Source organism: Mandrillus leucophaeus, unplaced genomic scaffold (assembly GCF_000951045.1).
Source record: "Mandrillus leucophaeus isolate KB7577 unplaced genomic scaffold, Mleu.le_1.0 Scaffold273, whole genome shotgun sequence".
In the NCBI taxonomy this organism is placed as follows: domain Eukaryota; kingdom Metazoa; phylum Chordata; class Mammalia; order Primates; family Cercopithecidae; genus Mandrillus; species Mandrillus leucophaeus.
The window spans coordinates 2,188,279-2,214,541 of NW_012102843.1; the positions used below are offsets into that span (position 1 = coordinate 2,188,279).

General features: G+C 34.3%; 1 protein-coding gene across 1 annotated transcript in view; it reads left to right on the top strand.

The window, feature by feature from the left end:
* Positions 1-26,263, top strand: part of CWF19L2 (CWF19-like 2, cell cycle control (S. pombe)) — a 119,591-nt gene that overhangs the window by 24,007 nt on the left and 69,321 nt on the right. The window contains exons 8-10 of the mRNA XM_011984756.1: positions 4,428-5,080; positions 16,607-16,700; positions 18,593-18,682. Of these exons, the coding sequence (XP_011840146.1) occupies positions 4,428-5,080; positions 16,607-16,700; positions 18,593-18,682 (837 nt within the window). The remainder of the gene's footprint in view (positions 1-4,427; positions 5,081-16,606; positions 16,701-18,592; positions 18,683-26,263) is intronic.

The window sequence follows — 26,263 nt, forward strand, 5'->3', positions numbered from 1 at the left end:
GCCATGAAGAATTGAATTAATATTAAATTTCATGTCTTTATACTAAAGTAATTTTCTGTTTTTCGTTATTAAACATGTGTCATATTTTTATTGACATAATGAATGTAAAACTTAAGTATATAAAACTTAAATGTGGGTGTATTTAATGTAAAAATAACATTTTCTCATTGTGAGAAAATTTAAACAATGCTGGAAATCTGCATGGTACACTTCTGGAGGTAACCACCATTGAAAGGTTTGTATATTCCAGAGTTAGGTGTATTCTACAGTTTGGGTACTTTATGGAATTTTTTTAAAGAGTGTATATATACTCTTAGTGAAACTGTGCAACAGTATATATTTTAGAAACAGTTTCCCCATTTTTCTGGACAATCTTTCTATTGCAATAATTATTGATGTTCTTTCTTTTTTTCTCTTCAATTGCTGGAGGAAAGCAGGTTTAGAAAGTAGTAAGATTTCTGGAATATATTTTTCCAGATATTTTCCCCAGAGTTTTATTTATTTTTTTTATTTTATTTATTTATTTTTTTTGAGAGGGAGTCTCGCTCTGTCGCCCAGGCTGGAGTGCAGTGGCCGGATCTCAGTTCACTGCAAGCTCCGCCTCCCGGGTTCACGCCATTCTCCTGCCTCAGCCTCCCGAGTAGCTGGGACTACAGGCGCCCGCCACCTCGCCTAGCTAGTTTTTTTGTATTTTTTAGTAGAGACAGTGTTTCACTGTGTTAGCCAGGATGGTCTCGATCTCCTGACCTCGTGATCTGCCCGTCTGGGCCTCCCGAAGTGCTGGGATTACGGGCTTGAGCCACCACGCCCGGCCTCCCCGAATTTTAAAGTAGACTCATGGAATATGCTCTGGCTTTTTAAACTTAATAATGTACACATAGTTGGTTGCCAGTAAATACAGACATTTTAATGACCTCTTAATATTTTCTTATATATTTACAGGCTTTTCCTTTATCTATCAGTTTGTCAGTAGATGGACATTTATATGCTTTCCCTTTCCCCTGTTAAATAGCGCTGTGCTATGCCCAATGCATTTTGCATATTTTTCTTGGTGAATTACCAAAAATGACATTGCCTGTTTAAAGGATATAGACATTTAAACCAAGGTACATATTCCCAGATTTCTCTACAGAAAGAATGAACAAATTATACTTATAAATATCTGTTTATCACATAATTTTCAACAGTAAGATGCTTCCTTTTAGTTTATGCTGTTGTGATTGGCAAAGTTTTAAGTTTTGCTTTTGTTTTTATACATTTGTTTACTGGTGAATTGGAATTTTTTTTCCTTTTCTTTCTTTTTTTTTTTTTTTTTGAGATGGAGTCTCACTCTATTGCCCAGGCTGGAGTGCAGTGGCACGATCTCAGCTCACTGCAACCTCCACCTCCTCGGTTCAAGCGATTCTCCTGCCTCAGCCTCCCAAGTAACTGGGACTACAGGAGCATGCCACCATGACTGGCTAATTTTTGTATTTTTAGCTTTTAGTAGAGGTTGTGTTTCACCATATTGGTCAGGTTGGTCTTGAACTCCTGACCTCGAGATCTGCCCGCCTCGGCCTCCCACAGTTCTGGGATTACAGGCATGAGCCATTGCTCCCGGTCGAATTGGAATTTTTTTTTACATTTATTTTGGCCATTTGTACTTTTTAGTGAATTGACTATTGATATTATTTGCCCATTTTTCTTTTGGGATAATGATTTAAGACTTTTTAATAAATCTGTTCAGATTTCTCCCCCTCAATTTCATGTTTGTTTTTTACTTTATTGGTAATTTGCTATGGATAAATTTTGAATATTTTTACCTATCAAAATCCCTCATATTATTTTTTCATGAATTAATACTCTTGGTATAATTCATTGACAGGCCTTCCCCACTCTACAATCGTAAAAATGTGCAGCTGTACTTACTTGAGTACTTGTTCAGTTTTATTTTTTATGTTTTATCTTTAATTTTTCTGAAATATGTATTTGTGTATGATATGAAATAGGCATCAAACTTTTTATAAGTCTTATATAGTTGTTTACTATATATTGAATGAATTTTTTTCTCACTAATTTGAAATGACACATTTGTTATACATTAAATTTTCTTATATACATGGGTCTGTTCCTTTACTCTCAAGTCTGTTTCATTGATTTTTCTATCTTTTCCTGGAATTTGTATCATACTGTTCTAATTATTGTGGTTTTCAGTAAATTATTCAGATAGCAAATAATATACACCTACTATGTGGTAGTCACTATGTGACTAATAAGTCTCTTATTAGTCACTAAAATATTAGCTTTGCTTTCCTATGTGTTTATTTTTCTTAGTAAATTTAGTTTAAGCTCTACAGAAATTAACATTTTTCCAAAATTTGTTACAAATTTACAACTTTTTGGAATTTTGATTTAAATTTAACTAAATGTATAGATAAATTAAGGACAACTAGTATCTTTATAATATAGAGTCATCTCATCCCAAAACACTGAGTATTTATTTATGCTCTTCAGTATTTTTCTCTGTGCATTTATTATGCATATGCCATTGAGGTTAATTGAATTTTAAAAACGTTTTCTGACTTGGTGTTGGTGCTGTTCAGCCCTTCTTTTAAACTTTTATTATTCTAATTTTTAAAATTTTGGGTTATGTGGGAAGGTAGTTATATGCAAATAATTATTTTGCTTTTTTCCTCTCTGTTAATATTTAAACTTTCTTTTCTTGAAATAGTTATAATTTTAGAACTTTGGTAACAGGATTGGAAGCCAGTATTCTTGTCTTTTTGTCTTTAAATAATGACTTTTGCATTTAAGATTAAGAGTATCATGTTTAAGTATCCTTGTATTCAAAGTTGAGTAAAAGGTGCTTGTTTTTTTAATTTTTATTGTTTTAATTTATGTTGTATATGTTTAAGGTATGTATTCCATGATGTTTTGATATACGTAGGGAAATAATTACTAGAATTAAGCAAATTGGTGTATCATTTATCTCACATAGTTATTCTCCTTTTTTGTGTGTGGTAAAAGTACCTAAAATCTACTCTTTTAGCAAATTTTTAGTATATAATGTGATATTATTAACTGTAGTCCTCATGGTGTACATCATATCTCTGGACTTAGTTATCCTAAATAATGGAAACTTCTCACTCTTTGACCTCCATCTTCCCATCCCCTCTCCTTCCAGTAACTACCTTCCTACTTTCTGTTTCTATGTATGATGCATCTTTTCCTTGAAAATTGTTTTAAAGTTTGCAACTACAAGAACAATTATTTAAACTTGACCAGTGCATTTGCCATTTGGTTTTTAGCATCTGTTCTTTTTTTCAGAGATCTTTGCGCTAATTCATTTATGGTGTGACTTAATCATCTTGAGTAATTTTTTCCCTCAGAATTGCTAGTGATATGCCCCCTGATTCCCTGCATTTTTGAAGATGATTTTCTTTTGCCCATACCAAAGAAGGATAATTTGACTGTGAATTGAATTCTCTATATAGAATTATAGCTTAATTTTGTTTTCAAAATTTAATCTTCATTCTAATATTTATTATTATAGATGAACAGCTGTAAGTCTGTCTTTCCTTTGTAGATAATTTGTTGTTTATCTACCCCTATCCATATACAGGTTCACACTTATTCACTCCTTCTCCAATCTAGTCCTTGTAGTCCTTGTAAAGGTTTTTTTTTTTTTTTTCCCCTTGAGTTTTGAGATTCTGGTGTTAGGGTTTTTTTCTGTGTTTTTCTTCTTTCTCTCCCCCACCCAAGGCTATTGGATGAGTCCTTCTGAGAAATTGGCTGGGGAAATTTTCTTATATATTTTTAAAATTAATGCTTTTTCTCCCATCATCTTTGCTCTATCTTTCTGGAAGTACTAATAAATGCATATTAGATTTTCTAGAATCAATTGTTCATGTGTCTTTTTTTCTTATAACTTACATTTATTTACTACCTTTTCCTAAAATGTAAAGAATTTCCAGGTTAATTTAGTTTTCAGCACTTTCTTTTCTTCCTTTTGGTGTATCTGTACAGCTTTTTGGGACACATGATTTTTTATTTCCAAGTCTTTCTTGTTCTTGAACTATTCTTTTTTTTTTTCTGTGAGAGAGTGTTTTAGCAGTTTAACCTCTTGAATCTCACAACCAGTAGGAATTAATTATTTTTTGAAAAGTTTGTTTCTACTGTTTTCTGTGTTATACTTTGTGTTAGTGCAGAGCATTTGGTCTAACTGGCCATCCTTTTGGAATCTTTTTTGTTATTTAATAATTTTTAATTGTTTACACAAGGTTTTTAAAAGTATTCGTTTCAGTGTAGGTTGATTGTATGGGTCTTCTTTCACCCCCTTAGTGGGCTTTTCAGTGTGCCACTTGGCAGTGAGTCGTGCGGTACGTGGGGTGCAAGTCACTGAGCTGTTCCTAATTTTAGATATCTTGTTTAATTTTTCTCCTTTGTAGTCAATGGAAGTATTTCAGTCGAAATTAGAAGACGCTGAAAAAGCTGCATCCACGAAAGAAGATTATAGACGGGAGCGGTGGAGGAAACCCACATACTCAGATAAAGCACAAAATTGTCAGGAAAGTAGAAAATCAGACTTAGTAAAATATGATAACAGTTCAAGGGATAGATACGCTACAACAGATACTGCAAAAAATAGCAATAATGATAAATTTATTGGTGATGAAAAGGATAAGAGACCTGGGTCTTTAGAAACATGTGGAAGAGAATCTAACCCAAGGCAAAATCAAGAGTTTTCTTTTGGCAATTTGAGAGCTAAATTCTTAAGACCCTGTGATGATGAAGAGCTGTCATTTCACAGCAAGGGCAGAACATTTGAACCACCTAGTTCATCTTCAGCATTGGTAGCTCAGGGCTCTTTGCGTAGTGGTTTTAGAAAACCCACCGAGAACAGTGAAGAAAGATTAACATCATGGAGTCGCTCTGATGGGAGAGGAGGCAAGAAACATTCAAATCAAAAGCCACTGGAAACCAGTACTGATGAATACCAGCATGTTCCAGAAGATACAAGAGAAAAATCACAAGATGAAGACTTGAGAGGTGACCCTCCAAAAAAAGAACATCTACAGGACACAAAGTCTACATTTGCTGGGTATTTTATCATTTTTTAACCTAATAAGTGAATATTAAGATCCAGAGTTCAAAGAACAGAGCTATATTTTTAGAACATCAGTTATTAGCTATGACTATGGTCTCACATTTCTTAAAATTGATAGAAGGGGTAAGATATGCAGATTTAACAATGCAGTATTGTGTTATGGATTGCATTTTATTTCATAGGTTTTTTTTTTTTTTAAAGAGCTGAAACAATTCAGTAGCTATATTTGTTCAAAATATGTTGCTTCTTTGCGATTTAAAAAACTGAATGAGTTAATGTTTTAAATGTATGTGCTGCTGGAGATATTTTGGTAGATTTTGTTGCCAATGCTATTACTTTCTAAGGAAATTATCTTCTTGTTGAGTATAATCATGATCGTAAATACTGCATATCTACAGGAAGTCTAGGAGACAAAAGGAAAACATGCTGCCACAGCCCACATATAAAGTGACACATACATGCCAGAGATCTTGCAGAGGGGAGCATGAATTATGGTTGTTATTTTGCACAGAGAAAGAAATAATCCACTTTGGGCAATTGACAGATTTTAAAGATAATGTTAGAGTTTTAAATGTAAAATATATGTTGCACTTACGTAGGGCTGGGTCAGAAGATGGGGAAACCCAGGTTGAACGGGACTAAACCTTAGAGAATTTGCTTTAGAAATTTGCTGGTCCTGTTGGAGATAGCCAGAAAAAACAAAACAAAACAAAACAAAAATAAAAACAAGTGTCCAAAGGGTAATAACTTACACTTGAATGATCATTAAAATATGTTTTAAAATAGCACCAAATGAGTGGGACACTAAAGGAAGAGGTTTTAGGAAATAATAGAAACCCGTGGTTGTAGTAGATAAAAGCACTGTGGTTTGGGGTTGTGAGTCTGATAAATCACTTTTGTTAATGACTCCATCTGAAGCAGTGGATTAGAAAACTCAGTGTGTAATTTTCAGTGGGAGGAAGCTGGCAAAATCTGAACTGGGTGATTAAGCCCCAGTCAAATGGACTCTGGTTCACGTCAGGGCTTTCCTCCCAGGAAATGGAAGGAGAAATCCAATTGTATTGACTAAACAAACATGGCAGGGATTAGTGTCTAAGGCTGTGTGCATATATAATTGTCCAGTCTTCACTCCAGGTACCCTGGGTGGTAGACTGTTTCCAGTTCCCAGTCGCTACGGGAATGAGGCTGTTATTTCCTGATACCATTAGGATTGGATTAGAGTTTGGATGATCTGAAGGCTGCCTTCTGTGATTCTAGCTAAGCAACATGTCTGCAAAGTAATACCACACAATTAGTATTCCAACTGGTTGTCTGATTGCTGCATATTTGTATGTCTTATTTAAGTTGTAAGCTTCTGATAGATACACTATAATATAGGCACTCACTGAAAGCTGTGTATGTACGTGTGTGTGTATATATATATAATTTTTTGGTTTGAAGACAGCACTCATGAAAAGCTATATATGTATGTGTATATATGTATGTATATATGTAATTTTTCCTTTGAAGACAGTATTTTCTGTTCGCTGTGTTGATTTGATAGTACAGAGGGTTTGAAGCTTTCTATGAATTCTGCGATGGGCTAGAGAGGGGAAAAAAGTCTAGGAATCATCCAAAAAAAAAAAAAAAAAAGATTCCTGAGAATGTAGAGTGGTTGTAAAGTAGGAGACCAAGACGACAGGACCTTGAAGAATGCCTAGAAAGATCCAGTGAAAGATTGGTAGAAGTTATTCATTTGTCTGAACATTATCCTGGGAATATGTTGCATTTTTAATAAAATGCTAGAATTCTAGAGAGTTTTAGGACTAATGAGTTTTAGAACTAGAAAAAAAATCATAGAAATGATTAAGAACTAGAAGAAATAGACTGAGCCCCTGTATTTTGCAGATGCAGAAACTGAGGGGAACTCAGGTTATGACTTACACAGTGTTTATGTAACTAGGGTTTCCAGATTTTTTTAAAATAAAAAATAAATTCCTTGTAATATTTGGATATATGTATGCAAAAAAAAATTATTTACCTGAAATTCAAATTTAGCCAAGTGTCATATATTTTATCTAGCAATCCTGTGTGTAACACTTAAGCATTTCCTGGTCTATCACCTTTCGTAAGAGTTGACACTTGACCTTGCTGTGCTTCAGTTTCCTTATCTTAAACCAGGATACCAACGGGATCTATTTCATGGGGTTGTCGTGTGAGTTAATGTGTATGAAAAACTTAGCATAATATCTGGCACTTAGTAAGGGCTCCATAAATTTTAGCTGTTATTGTTACTATTGATATTATTATGTAATTAGTTATTTGCAGAACTTAGGCTCTGTATTCTGATGTCTATTTAGCTTGCTTTCAGATAAGGTTAAAAATGGAGAACCTTGAATTTGCTTGAAAAGAAAAATCTTTTTCTTTTATACATTGATTATGGAAAAGTTACTGATACGCTCCATGAGAGTAATTTTGTTAGAATACAAGAAAAGTTGATCAGTTTAGAGGCATAGGAGAGAGGAAAAAAGATAAGCTGCAAGAAGGAAGAATTTTCAGTGAGGGACTAGAAAACAACTTTGTGTCTTGTAAAATGGATATTACCATATATCATGGGTCAGTCTACCAGACTGTAAGTTGTTACAAATCATCTTTATCTTACATGAATGGTCATGATTGGAAAAATTAGTTGAATTGGTTTTTACTTACTTATATGTATTGTTTATATATCTTTAACTTTCTTGCTATATACACCAGTATTATTTTTTAGAACATGCCGTTTGTAATCTTAATAAATATATATGTATAAAATTTAAACAATGTAGACAGAAGAGTATAAAACAAGAATATAAAACATAGATGAGTATAAAATGAAAATGTAAATCTACCTTTCATGTCACTTCTAACCCTAATCCCATTTGCCAGGTTAACAGTGTTAGTAGTGTCTTTCTAAATTTTTTAGTGTATTTGAAAATGTGTAATATATATATTTAACTTAATGTATAAAATTTTATAAAAAACATATAAAAACTTACATATGATGTATTTAGTATATGTGTTAAATAGCTATACAATGCATATACCATTCAAAAATCTTGGGTTTTTTTTCCAATATCTTAAAGATCTTTTTACTTTAGCCCATATGTACCTACATTTTTTATTTTAAAGGCTCTTTAATACTCCATTGTAAAACTTAGGCATAACCTAATATTTTTCACCAGTTTCCTATTGATGGAATTTTAGGTTGTTTCCAGTTTGTTGCTCTAAGAAACAATTCCGCATTTAATTTTTTGTGTGTATCTTTGCATGCTATTTAAATATAGCTGTAACATACATTCCAAGGAGTGGAACTGTCAGGTCAAAGAGTACATGCATTTTACTTTTTACATATTTTGCAGTATTAACCAATTTAAACTCTTATAGTCATATATGGGAATGACTTTTCTCCTACTTCCTGCTGATAGCATTATTGAACTTTTAAAATGTTTGCCATATGTGTAATTGAGAAACAGACTATTTCTTTGATTTTTATTTCTTTAAATATGAGTAAAGTTTGCCATACTTTCATGTGTTGTTTATTTGTAGTTTTTTTGTTAACTAGTCATATGTTTCGCCCTCTTTTTGAGTTATTGTTTGTTTGTGAGAGCTCTTTATATTTGTCATGTAATGCAAATAGATTTTTCATCATTTGTAATTTCCTATTTTTCTTTTTTCATTCATTCATTCTTTCTTAAATATGTTCAAATTTGTCACTCTTTCCTTTATTCATTTTAGGCCCTGCGATTATGTTAACTAGCAGAAAAACATCCACTGTAGTGGCCTATGCAATTAAGAACCTTAAACTTTTTATTAGAAATGAAATGTGCTTTTGCATATATTTTTCTTTTGTTAGAAAATATATTGGCTAAGTATTTCGAGGAATTTCAAACTTAGAGTAGTATGTAATGTGAACAAAAATTAATGAGAAGTCTTTAATTTTGATTTTACAAGTTTAATATCAGAAACTAACCCTTTTTATATAATATTTTAACCTTTGGATGTCATTCTTGGCAATTTGTTACTGTAGCCCAGAAGGGCAAGCAAAGGACGCTAGATTCTGAAGACTTTGAGTATAGTTGTGAGATCTTTAAGCAAGGAAGCAAATATGAGGGCAATTGGTAAGAAAATAATAAGGGGGATCTGTGAACACTGCCGGCACAAGAATAATAAAATCATATGTGGCTTAACAGTGGGGATATATTCTGAGAAATTGTTGTTAGGCAGATTCATTATTACGTGATTTTGTCATTGTGTGGACAGCATAGTGTGTACTTACACAAACCTAGATGGTATAGCTTAGTACATACCTTCACTATATAGTACAGCCTATTGCCTCTAGGCTACAAAGTAGAGCAGGTTACTGTACTGAGCACTGTTGGCAGTTGTAACACAATGATAAGTATTTGTGTGTCTAAACATGACATAGAATAGGTACAGTAATAATACAGCATTATAATCTTATGGGATCACTGTCGTATGTGGTCTGTCATTGACTGAAATGTCGTTATACTATGCATGACTAATTGCAGGTTTTAAAAATGTTACTGGGCTAGAGCTCTTTTAATTACTTATTTCTCAAAGGTTTTCAACCTCTGTCTCTGTGTGTGTTTCAAAGAGTACATTTTAATGTGAAAATAGGGTTTGCTTTTTGGAAATTAATTATAAAAAGGACTTCAGAAATATAGCAGTAATTCTCGAAATTGAGACATGTTTGGGCTTTTTTTTTTTTTTCTTTCTTTTTGCAGGATAATTGCAGGTGTCATGGTGATATTTCTTTCAAAGCATTTGCTCATCATTATAAATGCTTAGGGAAAGAAAGGAAGAGCCCATTCCCTGATTTTTGCTGTAGAACCGTGTCTTTGCTGTGGTGTTCACAAAATAAAATAGAATAATATTTTCTTCAGTTACTTTGTGCTCAACAACATTCATTTAAATGTCTTTACTTGACAACTATTACTGTTATATTGTGTAGAAGTAACTGTTAATGTTAAAATTACTAGTATAAAAGATGTTCAGAATTCTTGTATATTTTTTGTCATTTATCCTCATCTGCTAATAAACAATTTAATTCTTGTTAGAAAATACTAAAAAAACTTGTGTGGAGTATTCCATTTCATGACAATGGAAATCACCACTTTTAAAGATCCATTGAGATTCTCGTTATCGTCTGGAAATGTGTGGGCTTTAAATGGACTTCAGCTACCTTCATTGGCCTTCCTTGATTGAATCTCTAAACTTGCATCCTGGGAAGTGAGGGGAAGAGGAAAGTAAAATGACAAAGATGTGCCCCTTGGATGGATAATAACAAACTTCTTTGGCTACTTAATCTGGGATTTTTTTTTTTTTTTTTTTTTTTTTTTTTTACATAAAAGAGGGTATAGAAGCCAGATTTTAGTAGACTAAATTATTAAGAGTTATGGAATGGCAGAGATGGAAAGTGTATTTATACTAGAACATGTTTAATGGAAAAGAGTCAGTATCCATTTTAGAAGAAGCAAGACAGATAGGCAGATGATAGATGGGGCAACTGAGCAAGATCCCTGAGGTTAATGCGGGTGAATGTGGGGTCCAGTTTACTTATAAAAGTAGAAGGATTAGCTTTGGGTGGAAATAGTTAAAACAAAAGGAAAAGTGTGGCTACAGATTGTAGGTGGCAAGGGAGAAAATTTAGGAATTCTTTCTTAATGACTTAATGCCAGTGTTTTTTTTTTTTTTTGACACATGATTCCCAGAATATCTGTGATCCTCTTGAGCTATATATGGAGTGTCAGTTATGATTGGTGTTGGTATTATAAAGAAACAACTTTTAGGTCTTCATGAGAAGCTTGCATTAGAAACTGAGAATTTGATTAGTACCCTGTTTTTAGGTATTTATACTTTTATTTTTGGTCATATCTATTAGTAGGCGTGAATCTATTGCCATATTGACATTTGATATAGTAGTTTGTGTTGATAGTCCTGAAACATTTCTCCTTGAGAGAAGGAGATGGATTGATGGATGTCTTGGTCTTTGATTCTTCTGATCCTATCAGACTTAAGGTTGCTTGCAAGGTGACTTATTTCTGGATATGGAGCTCAATAGAAGATTATGTGTGAACTTGTTCTACATCTGGATTATAGTAAGCATCTACTGGAATAACAGAAAAGATTGTAGAAATACTGGGTAAATCGCTTCCTTATCCTAAAGAACCTTTCTTCGATTCTTTGGTTTCTCAGTTGGCTGATATTGAGATGAGAAATGGAGGAACTAGACATAACTTTAGTTGGAAAGAAAAACCTGGTTAGGTACAAATAGCAGAAGAAAAAGAAGCCAAGAAGTTTCTCACTTAGGAAACAAGAATTTGAGAGACGGACCCTGGAGAAAGCGACTTCATAGGGGAATAATTGCACTGGTGCTCTTTAGAAAGGGCACGAACTGTGGTTATTTAATTTGCATTATACATACATGTAAAAATATAATATCTATAATTCCACATAATAAACATAAGTTTTTAAAGCAGGGAATGTTGGAAAGTTGAATGGGAAAGAATGCAAATTGAGAAAAGTTGTTTTGATTAGTAAGTAAAAGAGAGATATGATTAGATTGCCAGAAATTCTGGTAAATTACATTTGCAATACAATGAAAATGACATGTACCTTAGCATTTAATTTGAAAAAGTACTGAAAAATATTTTCCATACAAAAAAGTACAACTAATAAAAGAAGCAATAACTCAGCCCACGGATGCTTATAAAAAGCAATAATGTTCTCCTGCTTACATGAATGCAGTGTCCCTACTGTTCATTTTAATTGTTTTTTAAAATGTAGACTGAAAGAATATGAGGGGAATGAAAATATGTTACTTTCTAGTGTTGTTTTACCTCACATATTTTAGATTTTTTAAACACCAGAGTATTGTCTTTCCTTTCAACAATATGGGAAGAAATGGCTACTATAGATTTTCTGTAGAGATTGTTTTTTTTTATTCCAATGCTGTCTATCTGTTAAAAGATTCCCCTCCCAGAGGAATTAATTATTTAAAAATAATTTCCATATATTGTTAGTAGATCATGTTTTGATTTGGAAAACCAAATTTGTAGAAAATATGATTAAGGTTAATTTTCATAGAGTATTATGGAATCTGGGAATTCAGGAAAACTAATAATGTCAGATATATCCTTTATATTTAAGATTATGACAAATTAGTTATACTCTAGTTTTAAAATGTATTACTCCCTTTGAGGGTTAAAAAACTTTGAAGTATGATTGACATATAGTAAACTGCAAATATACAAAAGTGTACATTTTGGTATATTTTGAAATGCATGTATTCTCATTAAACCATCACCCCCCCAAAAGCCTTTGTGCCCTTTTATCATCTCTCTCTCCTGCTTTCCCACACCCCTGCTCTCCACTCCTAGGCAACCACATCTGCTTTCTTTTATTATAGACTACATTTGTCCCTTGGAATTCGTGGGAGTTGGTTCTAGGACCACTCAAGTATACCAAAGTCGTACATACTCAAGTTGGAACCCACACGTATGAAAATGTCACTCTGTAGTTTTTGCATCACATGAATGCTGTATTTTTGATTAACGTTTGCCTGAAAAAAATCTGTGTATAAGTGGACCAGGGCAGTTCACCCCTGTGTTGTTCAAGGGTCAGCTGTAGTTTGCATTTTCTAGAGTTTGATGTAAATGGGATCATACGTTATGCACTCTTATTTTGGTCTGTCTTCTTTCACTCAGCATAATTATTGTGAGCTTCATTTATGTTGCATATGTCAGTAGTCCATTCCTTTTTGTTGATGGGTAATATACTATTGGTGGGTACATCACAATTTGTTTTTCCATTCTCCCGTTGGTGAATATTGAGATTGTTTCCAGGTTTTGGCTATTATAAATTATGTACAATTCTGAACTTTCATGTACGAGTCTTTGTATTGACATATGCTTTCCTTTCTCTTGGACAAATATACCTAGGAGAGCAGCAGCTAGATCATATGGTAACTGTATGTTTAAATACTAAGAAACTGCTAAACTGTTTTCCAAAGTGATTGTACCATTTTACATGATCAGCAACAGTGTATAAGAGTTGCAGTTTCTCCAGATCCTTGTAAGAACTTGAAATGGTCAGTCTTTTAAATTTTGGCTCTTCTAGTGGACGTGTGGTGGTAGCTCATTGTGGTTTTAATTTTTATTCCCCTAATGGCTAATGACTACTGATGCCAAACATCTCTTATGTGCTTATTTGCCATCTGGATATCTTTTTGTAAAGTGCTTACAACGTGTAGTGCTGTTACCTCTCTATTAGTAATTTAGGTGTCTTTGTTTTATGATCAGTCAGGCTGTAGGTTTATCAATTTTATTGCCTTAAATATCAGCTTTTGGTTTCATTGAATTTATTGTTTTTCTATTTTCTATTTATTTTACTCTGATTTTTATTGTTTTTTGAATTTATTTGTACTTTGTTTTAATTTGCTCTTTTTCTGCTTTCTTAAGGTGTAAGATGAGGTCATTGATTTGAGATCTTTTCTAATATAAATATTTAGTGCTATGAATTTCCCCCTAAATTAGCAGCATTCCACCAGTTCGGACATGTGTTGTATAGTTTTCCTTTGGTCTTATTTTTGACCGATGGGTTATTTACGGGTGTGTTAGTTTCCAAATATTGTAGTTGAGAATTTTCCAGAGACTTTTGTTAATGATTTCTAATTAATTTCATTGTGATAAAAGAATATAGTTTATATAACTTGAATTCCTTTAAATTTATTGAGACTGTCTTTATAGCTTAGAACATGGTGTATATTGGAAATATTTTGTATGTACTTGGAAAGAATGTGTTTTCTACTCTTGTTGGGTGGTGTGTTCTATGAATGTCCATTTGGGCGTGTTAGTTGATGGTATTATTCAAGTCTTCCATGTGCTTGCCGATTCTGTTTATAGTAGTCCCCTTTTATCCATGATTTTGCTGTCTGAGGTTTCAGTTACCCATGGTCAACCATGCTTTGAAAATATTACAGTATTTTGCAAGAGGCACCACCTTCATATAACTTTTATTACAGTATAATGTTGTAATTGTACTATTTTGCTATTAGTTGTTGTTGTTAGTGTCTTACTGTGTCTTATTTATAAGTCAAACTTTAACATAGGTATGTATATATAGGAAAAAAAATGCTATAGATAGGGTTTGGTACTATCCAAGATTTCAGGCTTCCACTGAGGGTCTTGGAACATAACTCCTGCAGATAAGGGAGGACTGTTATATTTATCCTATCAAATATTGATAGAGAGGTATTGAAATTTATAGCTGTAATTGTGGATTTGTTTATTTCTCTTCTTTCAGTTTTTGCTCATGTATTCAAACGCTCTTGCTGGATTGACTCCTTTTTCATATGAAATGACCTTTGTCCCTGGTAATACTTTTTCTCCATAATCTTGTTTGTTTGATATTAATGTAGCCATTTCAAGTTTCTTTTGACTAGCATTAACATGGTATATCTTTTTCCATCCTTTTATGTTTAACATACTTATGTCTGTGTGTTTATAGAACATTTCTTGTAGTTGAGTTTTGCTTTTATATCAATCTGATAATTTCTGCCTTTTAATTTAGGTATTTGGACCATTTATATGTAATGTTATTGATATAATTAGGTTCAAATATGTAACTTTGCTGTTCGTTCTCTACTTTTCCCATCTGTTCTTTGTTCGCTTCGTCCTCTTTTTGTCACTTGTTTTGGATTATTTTTATGATTCCTTTTCATTTCTTTGGTTGCTGTAATTTTTTTAAAAAAGCATAGTGGTTGCTTTGTCTTTGATGGTGTACTACACCTTTAACTTACCATAGTCTATCTTCAAGTGATATGCCGTTCCTGAATGGTGTGAGAACTTTATCATTGTTTATTTACATTTCTCTCTTTCTTTCCTGTTAGTGTTGTCATACATTTTACTTATACTTTTTATAAACCTCAAATATATTTTTAAAATAGTTATCTTCAGTTACATGTATGGTGGGATACTTAAGATTGCCCCACAGCCCTCTGATGCTGTTTTCATTTTTACAGATTCTTTTCTGTGTTCCATTTTTCATGGAGAAAATTGCTTCAAGTTCACCAAACTCTACTTCTGCAGTTTAATTTTCCATTAATCTTATGCAGTATATTTTTTATCTCACACATTGTCGTTTTCATCTGTAAAAGTTTATTTTGGATCTTTTTTATATCTTTGTTGTGTCTGACTTTTTGAACATATGGAACACAGTTATAATAATCACTTTTAGTATCCTTGTCTGCTGTTTTTTACATCTGTGTCAATTCTGGGTTGATTTTGACTGATAGCATTGTGTTCTAATTATGGGTGTTTTTCTACTTATTTGCCTGTCTGATCATCGTTGATTAGATACTAAGTTTTACAGACTACCTTGTTGAGTGCTAGACATTTCTGAATTTCTATAAATACTCCTGAACTCTGTTCTGGAATATGGTTAATTGGAAACCATTTGATCCTTTTAACTTTCGTTTTAACATTTTTTTAGGTGGGCCCAGAGCAGCATTTAGTCTAGGGCATGCGGTTTCCCACTAATGAAGCAAGACTGTTAATACTGTGTCTAGTGCTTTTTGAGTTACATGGTTTCCTAGTCTGGCTAGTGCGACTGAACATGCAGTTCCCAGGAGTGCCAAGTACTCTCCCTCCAATCCTTTCAGCTGGTTCTTTCCCTGACTGCAGGTAGTTTCTTGCTGAGTACTCAAGGGGAACCCTGTGCAGTTCTCTGGGATTTTCTTAGGGTGCAGCTTTCTCTTCTTTGGTACTCTGTTCTGTGAATTCTAGCTGCCTTGGAATTCTTGGACTCCTGGCTATGTCTCCTTTACTCAGAAGTCCTTCAGGCTCTTTACTGAGGTCACTGTCCTGCTCTGTAGCCTTGAATTATTTCTTAAGGCAGTTAGCTAGGGAAATCTGACCTTGGCTGGCGGTTTCTTTTTTTGTGTGAGACTTCCATAGTATAGGTTTGGCACATGGTATCAGTTTTAAACTAGTTTATATTATTTGACTATATGTTATTTTCTGGACTGACTTTACAAAAAAGCACATGATCATTGCTTTTATTCTTTGAATGCAGTTAAATATAGTTTCTTAGATTATTAACAACTTATCATGTCAAATGAGAAAAGTTTCCAAAGATGTATAGAATTATGGCCTGGTTTTAGTTTTTTGTTTGTTTCCTTTTTGAAATAACGAGCATGGGGATATTAAATAAGAAGAGTTGATAAATGCTATTTATCCCATTGTTATTGAGATTTTGATCAGTTGTTATAACTGCCATAGTTGATTGTGGCATTGTAACAGAGAATTTTAAACTATCAATTTTTGGAAGAACATTTAGTTTAATTTACATGTATTACAATCATGATCTCCTATTGGTGCTGAATGCTTTGTTGAGGTCAGTTAAAATAACATTTGAGTTTTGATGTTATTGCTTGCATTACACCTATATTTCATATGCTGTTAATCTGTCCTGTTCCAATAGAAGTCCAGAGCATGAGTCCATTCATATCCTGAGTGTTGATGAGAAGAACAAGTTGGGAGCCAAGATTATCAAAGCAGAGATGATGGGGAATATGGTAAGACTTTTAGATGTTGTTTTGGAGAATAGTGATCAAATATTTAACTTCTTATGAGTAATTTTAGAAGTTCCTTAGTAGTGTGGATATAGCACACTGTGAAAGTAACTGTTGATTATTGATTCCTTAAAGAAATTCTCAGGCCTGTAATCCCAGCACTTTGGGAGGCCGAGTCAGGAGAATCACTTGAGGTCAAGAGTTTGAGACTAGCCTGGCCAAAATGGTGAAACCCCATCTCTACTAAAAATACAAAAATTAGCCTGATGTGGTGGCGTGTGCCTGTAATCCCAGCCACTGGGGTGGCTGAGGCAGGAGAATCGCTTGAACCTGGGAGATGGAGATTGCAGTGAGCCAAGATCATGCCATTGCACTCCAGCCTAGGCGACGAAGTGAGACTGTGTCTCAAAAAAAACAAAAAAAAAATTCTGGAACCTTTCTATGAACAGTACTATCTGCCTACTTGTAAATAAATGATCTACTTTCTCTGTCAGATCTCTGAAATTTAAGATCCTAAGGAACTTCATGCTTTTAAATTTCTTTTTTTACTTTGTTATTTGCTTTCTTCCTGCATTTCTAACTCATTGAGCATATTTAAGGGAGATTAAAGATGTCACTTTTTCCACCTCATTTTTGTCATGTATTTTTAAGAATGTTTTTTACTTTTCCAAATTACTTAGGAACCTAAAAAAGGAGGATTAAGTCATTCAAGTTTTCAGTAAATGTGCTGTGCCTGATAGCCTGATACTGTGTTAGATGCTTTGTGTAGGCTAACTCATTTAATTCCTGTAGTAATGTTTGATTTACGACTAATTTACCTCAGAATTGTAAGAAATAGGGATGATTTGGTAAGAGCTGCATTTATCCATTCGTCCATTCATTTATTGTCACATGCATATTAAAATAATATACAGTGAGATGTATATATTAAAGTGCACATAGCAGAATAGCACAGCCAGATATTCCACATCTTGATAGAATAGATTCGGTCATGGTCATATGTATGCACTCATCTCAAACCCAAATATAAGGGATCTTTAGGTAATCTTATGTTTTGGCAAACTATTAGTACAGTACTGTAGTAGAACAAATGGTAACCAAGCAAGATATTTCTGTGTTATGTCTAATAAAGGGCATATCTTGCATATGCTGCTCTCTTTGAATCTGATCCTTGGAAACACTGAATTTCCACTCATCCTAGAAATTGATAAGGAAAATAAACAACAATAACGATAGCAAGAAAATAAAGTTTGAGCTTTGAAAGTACGGAGGAATTAGTTAAAATAGTGAAAGAGAGGTCATCTAGGTAAAAGGGTAAAATATGTGTTCTTGTGTTCAAGAAGAGCACTGTGGTGGCGCTTGCTGTTCTTTGCATGTCACATAAATCTACTTATTTAATTTATTACTTCATGGTTTATTGCTTTATATGACAGTTGTTTTATATAAATTTCTGTAAGTTTCCTAGAGTAAAAATGAAATATATTCAGAATTTTTGTCCAAATTATCAGCAATAAAGAAGGTAACATTTTAAATCTTGTGATAGCTTTTTTGTTACCAATAACTGAAGTTGAAAGTATTGAACTTTTATAATATTTAGTAATTATTAAAATGTCATTAAGGTTATGTATTTCCTTCATCTGTGTCCTCCAAAATATATGTCCTTGTAATTATTTATCTTTGAAGCATAAACACATCACAGGCATTCAAGGAGTTTGTAACTGAGATAAGTTCATTAAAAAGTAATACACTAGGCTGTGGGTTGGTAGTTGAAATTAGATGGTGGCTACATGAGTGTTGGTTATACTGTCTTTCCTTCTGTTGTATAAATTTGAACATTTTGTTGTAAAGAATTAAACTACATATTGCACATATTTTACTTGTTTTTCTTTTTGAAGGAATTAGCTGAACAACTTAAAGCTCAACTTGAAAAGGCAAATAAATTCAAAGAAACTGTAACACAGACACCAAAAAAATCTGGGGTAGAGGTAAGTAATAAAAGTTTGGAGAAAATTACCTTGTATAACACTCCTACTGGGCAGTGGTAATATTTTGTTTTATTTATTTTTTTGAGACAATGTCTTGCTCTGTTGCCCAGGCTGGAGTACAGTGGCGTGATCTTGGCTCAATGCAACCTCTGCCTCCCGGGTTCAAGCAATTTTTGTGCCTCAGCCTCCTGAGTAGCTGGTACTACAGGTGTATGCCACCATGCCTGGCTAATTTTTGTATTTTTAGTAGAGACGGATTTCACCATGTTGGTCAGGCTGGTCTTGAACTCCTGACTTCAAATGATCTACCCCCCTCGGCCTCCAAAAGTGCTGGGATTATAGATGTGAGTCACTGTGCCCAGCTGGCAGTGGTAATATTTTAATGTGAGATGTGTCTGTGTGTTTCTGTGTATGCATGCTTGTTTAAAAAAATTTAGTTTTCTATGTATTCTCTTACATTCTATCAGTGTGCCCTAGTGGAAAAAAGCCTCAGGCTGAGACCAAGGGGACCTGCTTTTATTCTGGACTGTGCTGCTTACTGATTGCTTCTGTATGAGTCAGACTGCTCCTTAACTTGTCTCCTTCAGAATGAGGAACTTGAATTAGATACTCATTTCATATAAAACAAATTACTGGCTGGGTGTGGTGGCTCAAGCCTGTAATCTCAGCTCTTTGGGAGGCTGAGGTAGGTGGATCATGAGGTCAGGAGATCGAGACCATCCTGGCTAACATGGTGAAACCTCGTCTCTACTAAAAATAAAAAATAATTAGCTGGGTGTGGTGGCGGGCGTCAGTAGTCCCAGCTACTCAGGAGGCTGAGGCAGGAGAATGGCATGAACCTGGGAGGCGGGGCTTGCAGTGAGCTGAGATTGAGCCACTGCAGTCCAGCCTGGGCGACAGAGCGAGACTCTGTCTCAAAAAAAAAAAAAAAAAAAAATTACTTTGGTCTATGATTAATTCATCTATCTGTTAGTGAACAAAACAAATAAAAACACCTACCTGCATGGAACTTTCATTTGGGTAGGGAGGGAAACAAATTATAAAAATGATAAGCAAGTTAAAAAATAATACAGTATATCAGAAAGTTACTCTATGGCAAGGTAGTGGCAATTTTGAGTGACAGGTGGGTTGGTGGCTTGGGATGCACAGGCCAATTCTCTTGAAAAAGTGTAAGGACTTTATGTAAGGACTTGTAGTTAGTGGAAGAGTGAATTTCTGTGTAGTTGAGTGAAGAGTGCTGTAGTCATAGGGAACAGATTTAAAGGCCCAAAGATGGAAATATGTCTGATGTGTAGGAAGAATAGCAAGGAGACCAGTGTTGCTGGAGTGGAGTAAATGAGAGAGGTTAAGTAGGAGATACAGGTTAGAGAGACTATACGTGGCCAGATCATGTTAAGCTTTGAAAGTCATAGTAAGGAGGTGGGCTTTTTTTTTTTTTTTTTTTTTCTGACTGAGATGGTGAGAAACTATGAAATGGTTTTAAGCAGAAAACATATTTTGACAGGACCGTTCTGGATTCTCTATTAAGAACGGTTTGCAGAATCTGAAGTAGAGGTGGGCTTTTGTAATAATGCAGATAAGAAATGATAGTGGCTTTGACCAAGATAGATAGTAGCTATGGAGATGGTTAGAAGTGATTGCATTTTGTATTTTATAAATACTTGCCGTATATATTTTGAAAGAAAAGCTGACAGGATTTTTATGGTGGTTTAGGTGGGGGGTGGGTAATGGGATAAAGAGAGGAGGCAAAGAGGACTCCAAGGTTTTTCGCTTGAGCAGCTGAAATAGCCGTTATTTGAGTCGTGGAAGAAAGAGGAAGAATAGGTTTTGGGACAAATCAGAGGTTCTGTTTTGGATATGAGTTTGGATGCCTGTTAGATATGGAACAAGTAGAGATGTCAAGTAGGCAGTTGGATGGTTGGGAGTAGGGAGAAGATAGAATTGGGTAGTTGGGGAAAAGTCCTTTGTACTGGAGATAGAAATTTGGGAGTTATTAACATATAGGTGATATTTAAATCTATGATACCGCATGAAATAATCACAGGCATAAATGTAGATAGAAGTTGAACAGCTGAGTTCAGCTTCTGCATGACAGATTTGGATGTATATGAATAACTCTAGCTGGGTGTGGTGATGTGCTCCTGTAGTCCCAGTTACTTGGGAGGCTGAGGTGGAGGATTGTTTGAGACCAGGAGGTCCAGGCTGCAGTGAGCCATGATTGCACCACTGCACTCCAGTCTAGATGACAGAGTGAGACCCTGTCTCTAAAAAATGAATGAATGAATAAATAAATAAAAATAAAAACACTAAAAACAAAATCCTCCCCCTTCCCCCAAAATAACTCATGCAATTTTCACAGTATCCTTTGAGATAGTCCATGTCATTATTATAGATTTATAGATCAAGAAACTGAGACACAGAAGGTTAAGTAACTTGTCCAGGTATACAACTAATAAGTGCAGGGCAAGGATTTAAACCCACGAAAATACTTCTGTTTACATGATACCTCTTTTTGATGGTTAAGGACAAAGTCAGCAGCTCTTTTGAGAATCAGGTTTGGGATATAATGAAGTTTGTAAATGATTTTAAAGGTCTGTTCTCAAAGATTAATTTACATAATTTACTGTCAGTGTGGGAGGAGATGAGAATGTATCAAGTCAACTTTCCTAGAATTTTCTTCAGGCTGAAGTCATTCATGACTTAGATAACATTATACAGAGTATGTTTATGAAAATGGCTGTTTACACTGAGTTGTGGTACCTAAAAAGTTTCTCACACAGATTAAATGGAGAGTGAGAAATTACTGGTAGGATTAAAAAGTAGGGACTGGGAGAATAGCTAGAACTAGGTATACTGTGAAGCTGATCTTACATGCTTTTGCCAAATTATTGTTTTCAGGTGTCCTTGTGGTTAACTAATTTTGTACTCTGAAACTTTAAGTGGTTTATTGGTGCTAACCGTGAGTACCAGGTCTTCCTGCAGCATAGCCTTCCACAGTATGGCCCCATTTTCCAGTCCTACCTCCAAGACTGTCTTACACATAACCAGTGTCTCTTTCACATTTACCTGTGCTATTTATTATTTGTGCCAGACATCACCCTTCTTCATTATGGCTGCTTTCTAATCCTCTCATGTAGTTGCAACATTTTCCATTTTTGAAACCTCAAAGACATTTTTATTTTTAAGATTTTATTTTTTAGAGCAGTGCTAGGTTCACAGCAAAATTGAGAGGAAGGTACACAGATTTCCCATATACTTCCTGCTCCTACATAAGCACAGCCTCCCCCATTATCAATAGCCCCTAACGGAGGAGTACATTTGTTACAATTGATGAACCTGCATTGACACATTATATCACCCAAAGTCTATAGTTAACATTAAGGTCCTCTCTTGGTATTGTACATTCTCTGGGTTTGAATAAATGTGTAATGACATGTATCCACCATTGTAGTATCATACAGAGTAGTTTCACTGTACTAAATCCTCTGTGTTCCACCTGTTCATGCCTTCCTATCCCTTAACCCCTGGCAACCTCGGATCTTTTTATTCTCCATAGTTTTGCCTTTTCCAGAATGTCACGTAATTGAAATCATACAGTATGTAGCATTTTCAGATTGGTTTCTAATATATATTTAAGATTCCTCTCTGTCATTCCACGGTTTGATAGCTCTTTTCTTTTTAGTGCTGAATAATATTTCGTGGTCTGTAGGTGGCACATTTTACTTTTTCATTCACCTGTTGGAGGACATCTTGGTGCATCCAAGTTTTTGCAGTTATAAATAAAACTGCTATAAACATCTGTGTGCAGTTTTTTTGTGTGGATAGACGTTTTCAACTCCTTTGGGTAGGCTGGGCGCGCTGGCTCATGCCTGTAATCCCAGCACTTTGGGAGGCTGAGATGGGCAGATTGCTTGAGGTCAGGAGTTCGAGACCAGCCTGGCCAACATGGTGAAACCTTGTCTCTACTAAAAATACAAAAATTAGCTGGGCATGGTGGTAGGCACCTGTAATCCCAACTACTGGGGAGGCTGAGGCAGGAGAATTCCTTGAACCTGGGAGGCGGAGGTTGCAGTGAGCTGCAATTATGCCACTGCACTCTAGCCTGGGCAGCAGTGAGGGACTCTGTCTCAAAAAACAAAAAAACAAGAAGACAAAAAACTCCTTTGCGTAAATATCAAGGAATGCAGTTGCTGGATCATTTGGTAAGAGTATGTTTGTCAGAAACCTCGAAGAATCTTAAAGTATCCTCTATGGCATGTATCTTTTCAAATTATATATATGTGTGTACACTTGTTACCACCTTCTCATTTATTTCTGTTTCTTTCCTGGCACTTGTCAGTTTTATTAAAGGTTCTAAAGCTGTGGCTGGACTTCAGGGGATTCCTGAACAGGCATTTTTTTTTCCCTTTGATTTGGTTGGTTGAAAAATTATCTTTGTAGGAAAAATTTCTTTATATCAAATGCTGTTCGTTTCAGACAACTGTAGTGACGTGACTGTTCCACAGCCTGGTAGCACAAGCTTCATGGGAGCAGTGCTGAGGCCGCTAGAATGACTTCCAGTTGATGGGACTAAGAGACCATTGTGCCATTTTGATCTTTTGACAGTCCATCTCTGCCTTTGTCCCTCTCTTTAAATATTAGGCCTATTGAAGAAAATATGAATCATAAATACTCTTCTATTTTACTTTGATTATCATATATTCTAGAATAGAAAAAACAGTATTTTTTGATAATCAGATTTTTAAAATATCTGAAGGGCATTAAATATGTGTGAGTATAGGAAGGAATACTTAATTTTAATTAGCATATTTATTAAATTTATTAGCTTAAATAACCTGCCCTTCCTTAAGCATTAAATACTCTTGGTAAATTTAGCAAATTACTCAATTATTTTAATAAATATATCAGACTAAAATTCTTTACCATTTTCATGGTTAGCTTAATTAAATTATAAAATTTTAAGCTGTTACTAGCTTTGTATAGCTTGTTCACTTAAGGTTTCAAATACCTTCAAAAAGACAAACACACATTCTTAAAAAGTTATAATGAACAAGTCATAAATGAATGTGAGTGCCATTAAAAATGTGTTTCCTGTGTTAAAGTGAAATAAATTTTATATCAAAAAAGGTTGTAGAGCTATTACTATACTTTTACCTAAACGCATTATAAGGTTAAGTTTGATTTATTTCTTAATCTCAGAGTTGCAAAGTTACTTAACCATCTAAGGGAAATTAACTGTTTTAGGCAGGTTAAGGTCCCTCCATAGCAGGAGGGATCTTTGTACAATTAACAGAATAATGGATCAGAAAGTGTGGGACCCTAACCAGTAAGAATATACCTTGCTGTTATATGATAGTATATATGTGTGTGTGTGTGCGCGCACACATGCGTGCACACACACACACACCACACTCTTGTAAAAGAATAGACCTAAGCCTGAGATTTTTGTGTTACTTCTTGTAGTCAAGCTTTGCTGACCCTATGAAATGAAATGACCATTTTCTTCTTATCTTTTGACTAAGGTTGGCCATGTCCCACAAGATTTTATTCCATACACCTCCTAACGTGAAGTGCTTTTTCCATTATCCTGTGCAGTTGTTTAATGTAAAATCAGTTTTCAAAGTATCTCAGGCAAGCAAAAGGAGCCACATAGGGAAACCTTCCTTGAAATGTTTGAGCTGGTTTGCGGCTTGGAACAGAAGGAAAAAATTTGAAGCCGATATTCTGTTAAATAACATTTCTCCTACGGTTTTGAGGATATGACACAATAATTGACAGGCTATATCTCATCTCTTGTGCACATGACTCTGATATTACTCATGTTTTTAAAATTTCTAGCTCCTCCTGTCTTTGAGCAGTGGACTTCAGTACTCAGTAGATTAGTATTTGAAGTATCATACAAAATATAATTTCTGTTTGTTAGTCTCTTTGGGGAACTGTTTAGCCCTTTGAGACTTCAAATAGAAAGTTTTTTTTTCCTAAGGATTCTTTGACCAGAAAGGTATGTTTTCATCTTCTCTGCAGAGAAGGTTCAAGCACATTTGCACATCTGGTTCAAGCTTTACTAAGTATATATATATATAAAAAACAAATCTTTGCCAACAATTCTGAAAGAATTCTCTACTGCAACTAAAGTAATTTATTCCATCAGATCCAGGGCCTTGATTACCTTTCGAAGTGGTTTTTTTAGAAATTAGAATGGAATACAAAGTTGTTTACTACTTTGGAGATTTGTTGGTGTTCTAGAGGAAAATCATGTAATACTTCTGATGGAAATTTTGCTCTTTGAGAGAAAAGAAAACCCCATGCATAGAATGCTTGAACAGGGAAGAATTCTTTCATTGCTTAGCTCGTTTGTTGGAAGTATTAGGTTACAGGAATAAGGTAAATCTCTTCATTCGTATATCTATGAATATAATTTTGGCTTTAGTGAAAAACCATCAGCACTTTTAATTATTAGTTTGCTTATCCCTCTTCTCCTTTAGAGGGTGAACTGTTTAGTATTTAGGACGAGAGTTATTCTTTCAGTTCATATCTAGTACGTAGAGTAATATTTGGCATCTTGTAGACAACCAAGACATACTGAAATACCTGTTTCATCAATGTCTTTATTTTATTCTCTATAATATTTTATTGTAAATCTTAAAAATGATCCATGATCTTTGACATCATCTAGTCTGGCCATCACACAAGTGCAGCTTCTTTATTTTAACATTAAGCCAACCACATAGCTTCTCCATCTAACTTGTGCTTGAACACTGAGGTATGAGGTCTCACTGAGTTTTGGATATTGCTAGTTTTATATCAGGAAAAATCTAATCCTAATTCTTTAATATGTTAGTCCTAATCTTCCCTTCCATAACTTGGGCCTGTTAATAATTCTTCAACAGAGTCACATTATGTATACATTTAATCTAAAGGAATTTAGCTCTGTACTTTATAAGAAAAGATAATGCAGGAAATTAAGCTCAACATTTGTAACAAAGAATGAAATAATCTTTGCCTAATGGTGTAGTAGCTTTAAAATTTTGTCTACACTGCTGGTAAGGAAGGAAAATGCATTTTGATCCCTGTTCATGTACGTAGAGAGGATTTACGGACATTCTCTTTAAAGAAATTGAAGAGTTAACTAAGGGCCATAGAGAAACATTAATAAATAGATACGTTCATTTTGTATATAAATCAGGTACTTGACTAGTTATTTGAAGTATTTCTAGTAGTAGTTTGACCATATTCAATTACTGCTTTAACACTGTCTTTTAGATCTGATTCTTGGGTGCATCATTCACTGTGTTCACAAGTTCACTTGTCATTGCTGTGATTCCCAGAATATGTGAACTCTTAGACTGTGTCTTTTAAAAAATGTTTTAGCTTTCCAATCTCTGCAGTCGATCCCGTAAGCATAGTACAACAGAAAAAAAGTTACAAGACTATAAAAAACTTGCTTGTGGTTTACTTTTAATATTTAAACAGTGAGATTTGACCTTTACTCAACGAATACTTTGCAGTTCCTTCTTTGTAGAAGGCCTTTGCACTCTCAATTTTCTAGGTCAAATATTTTAAATCTGAAGTAAACATTAT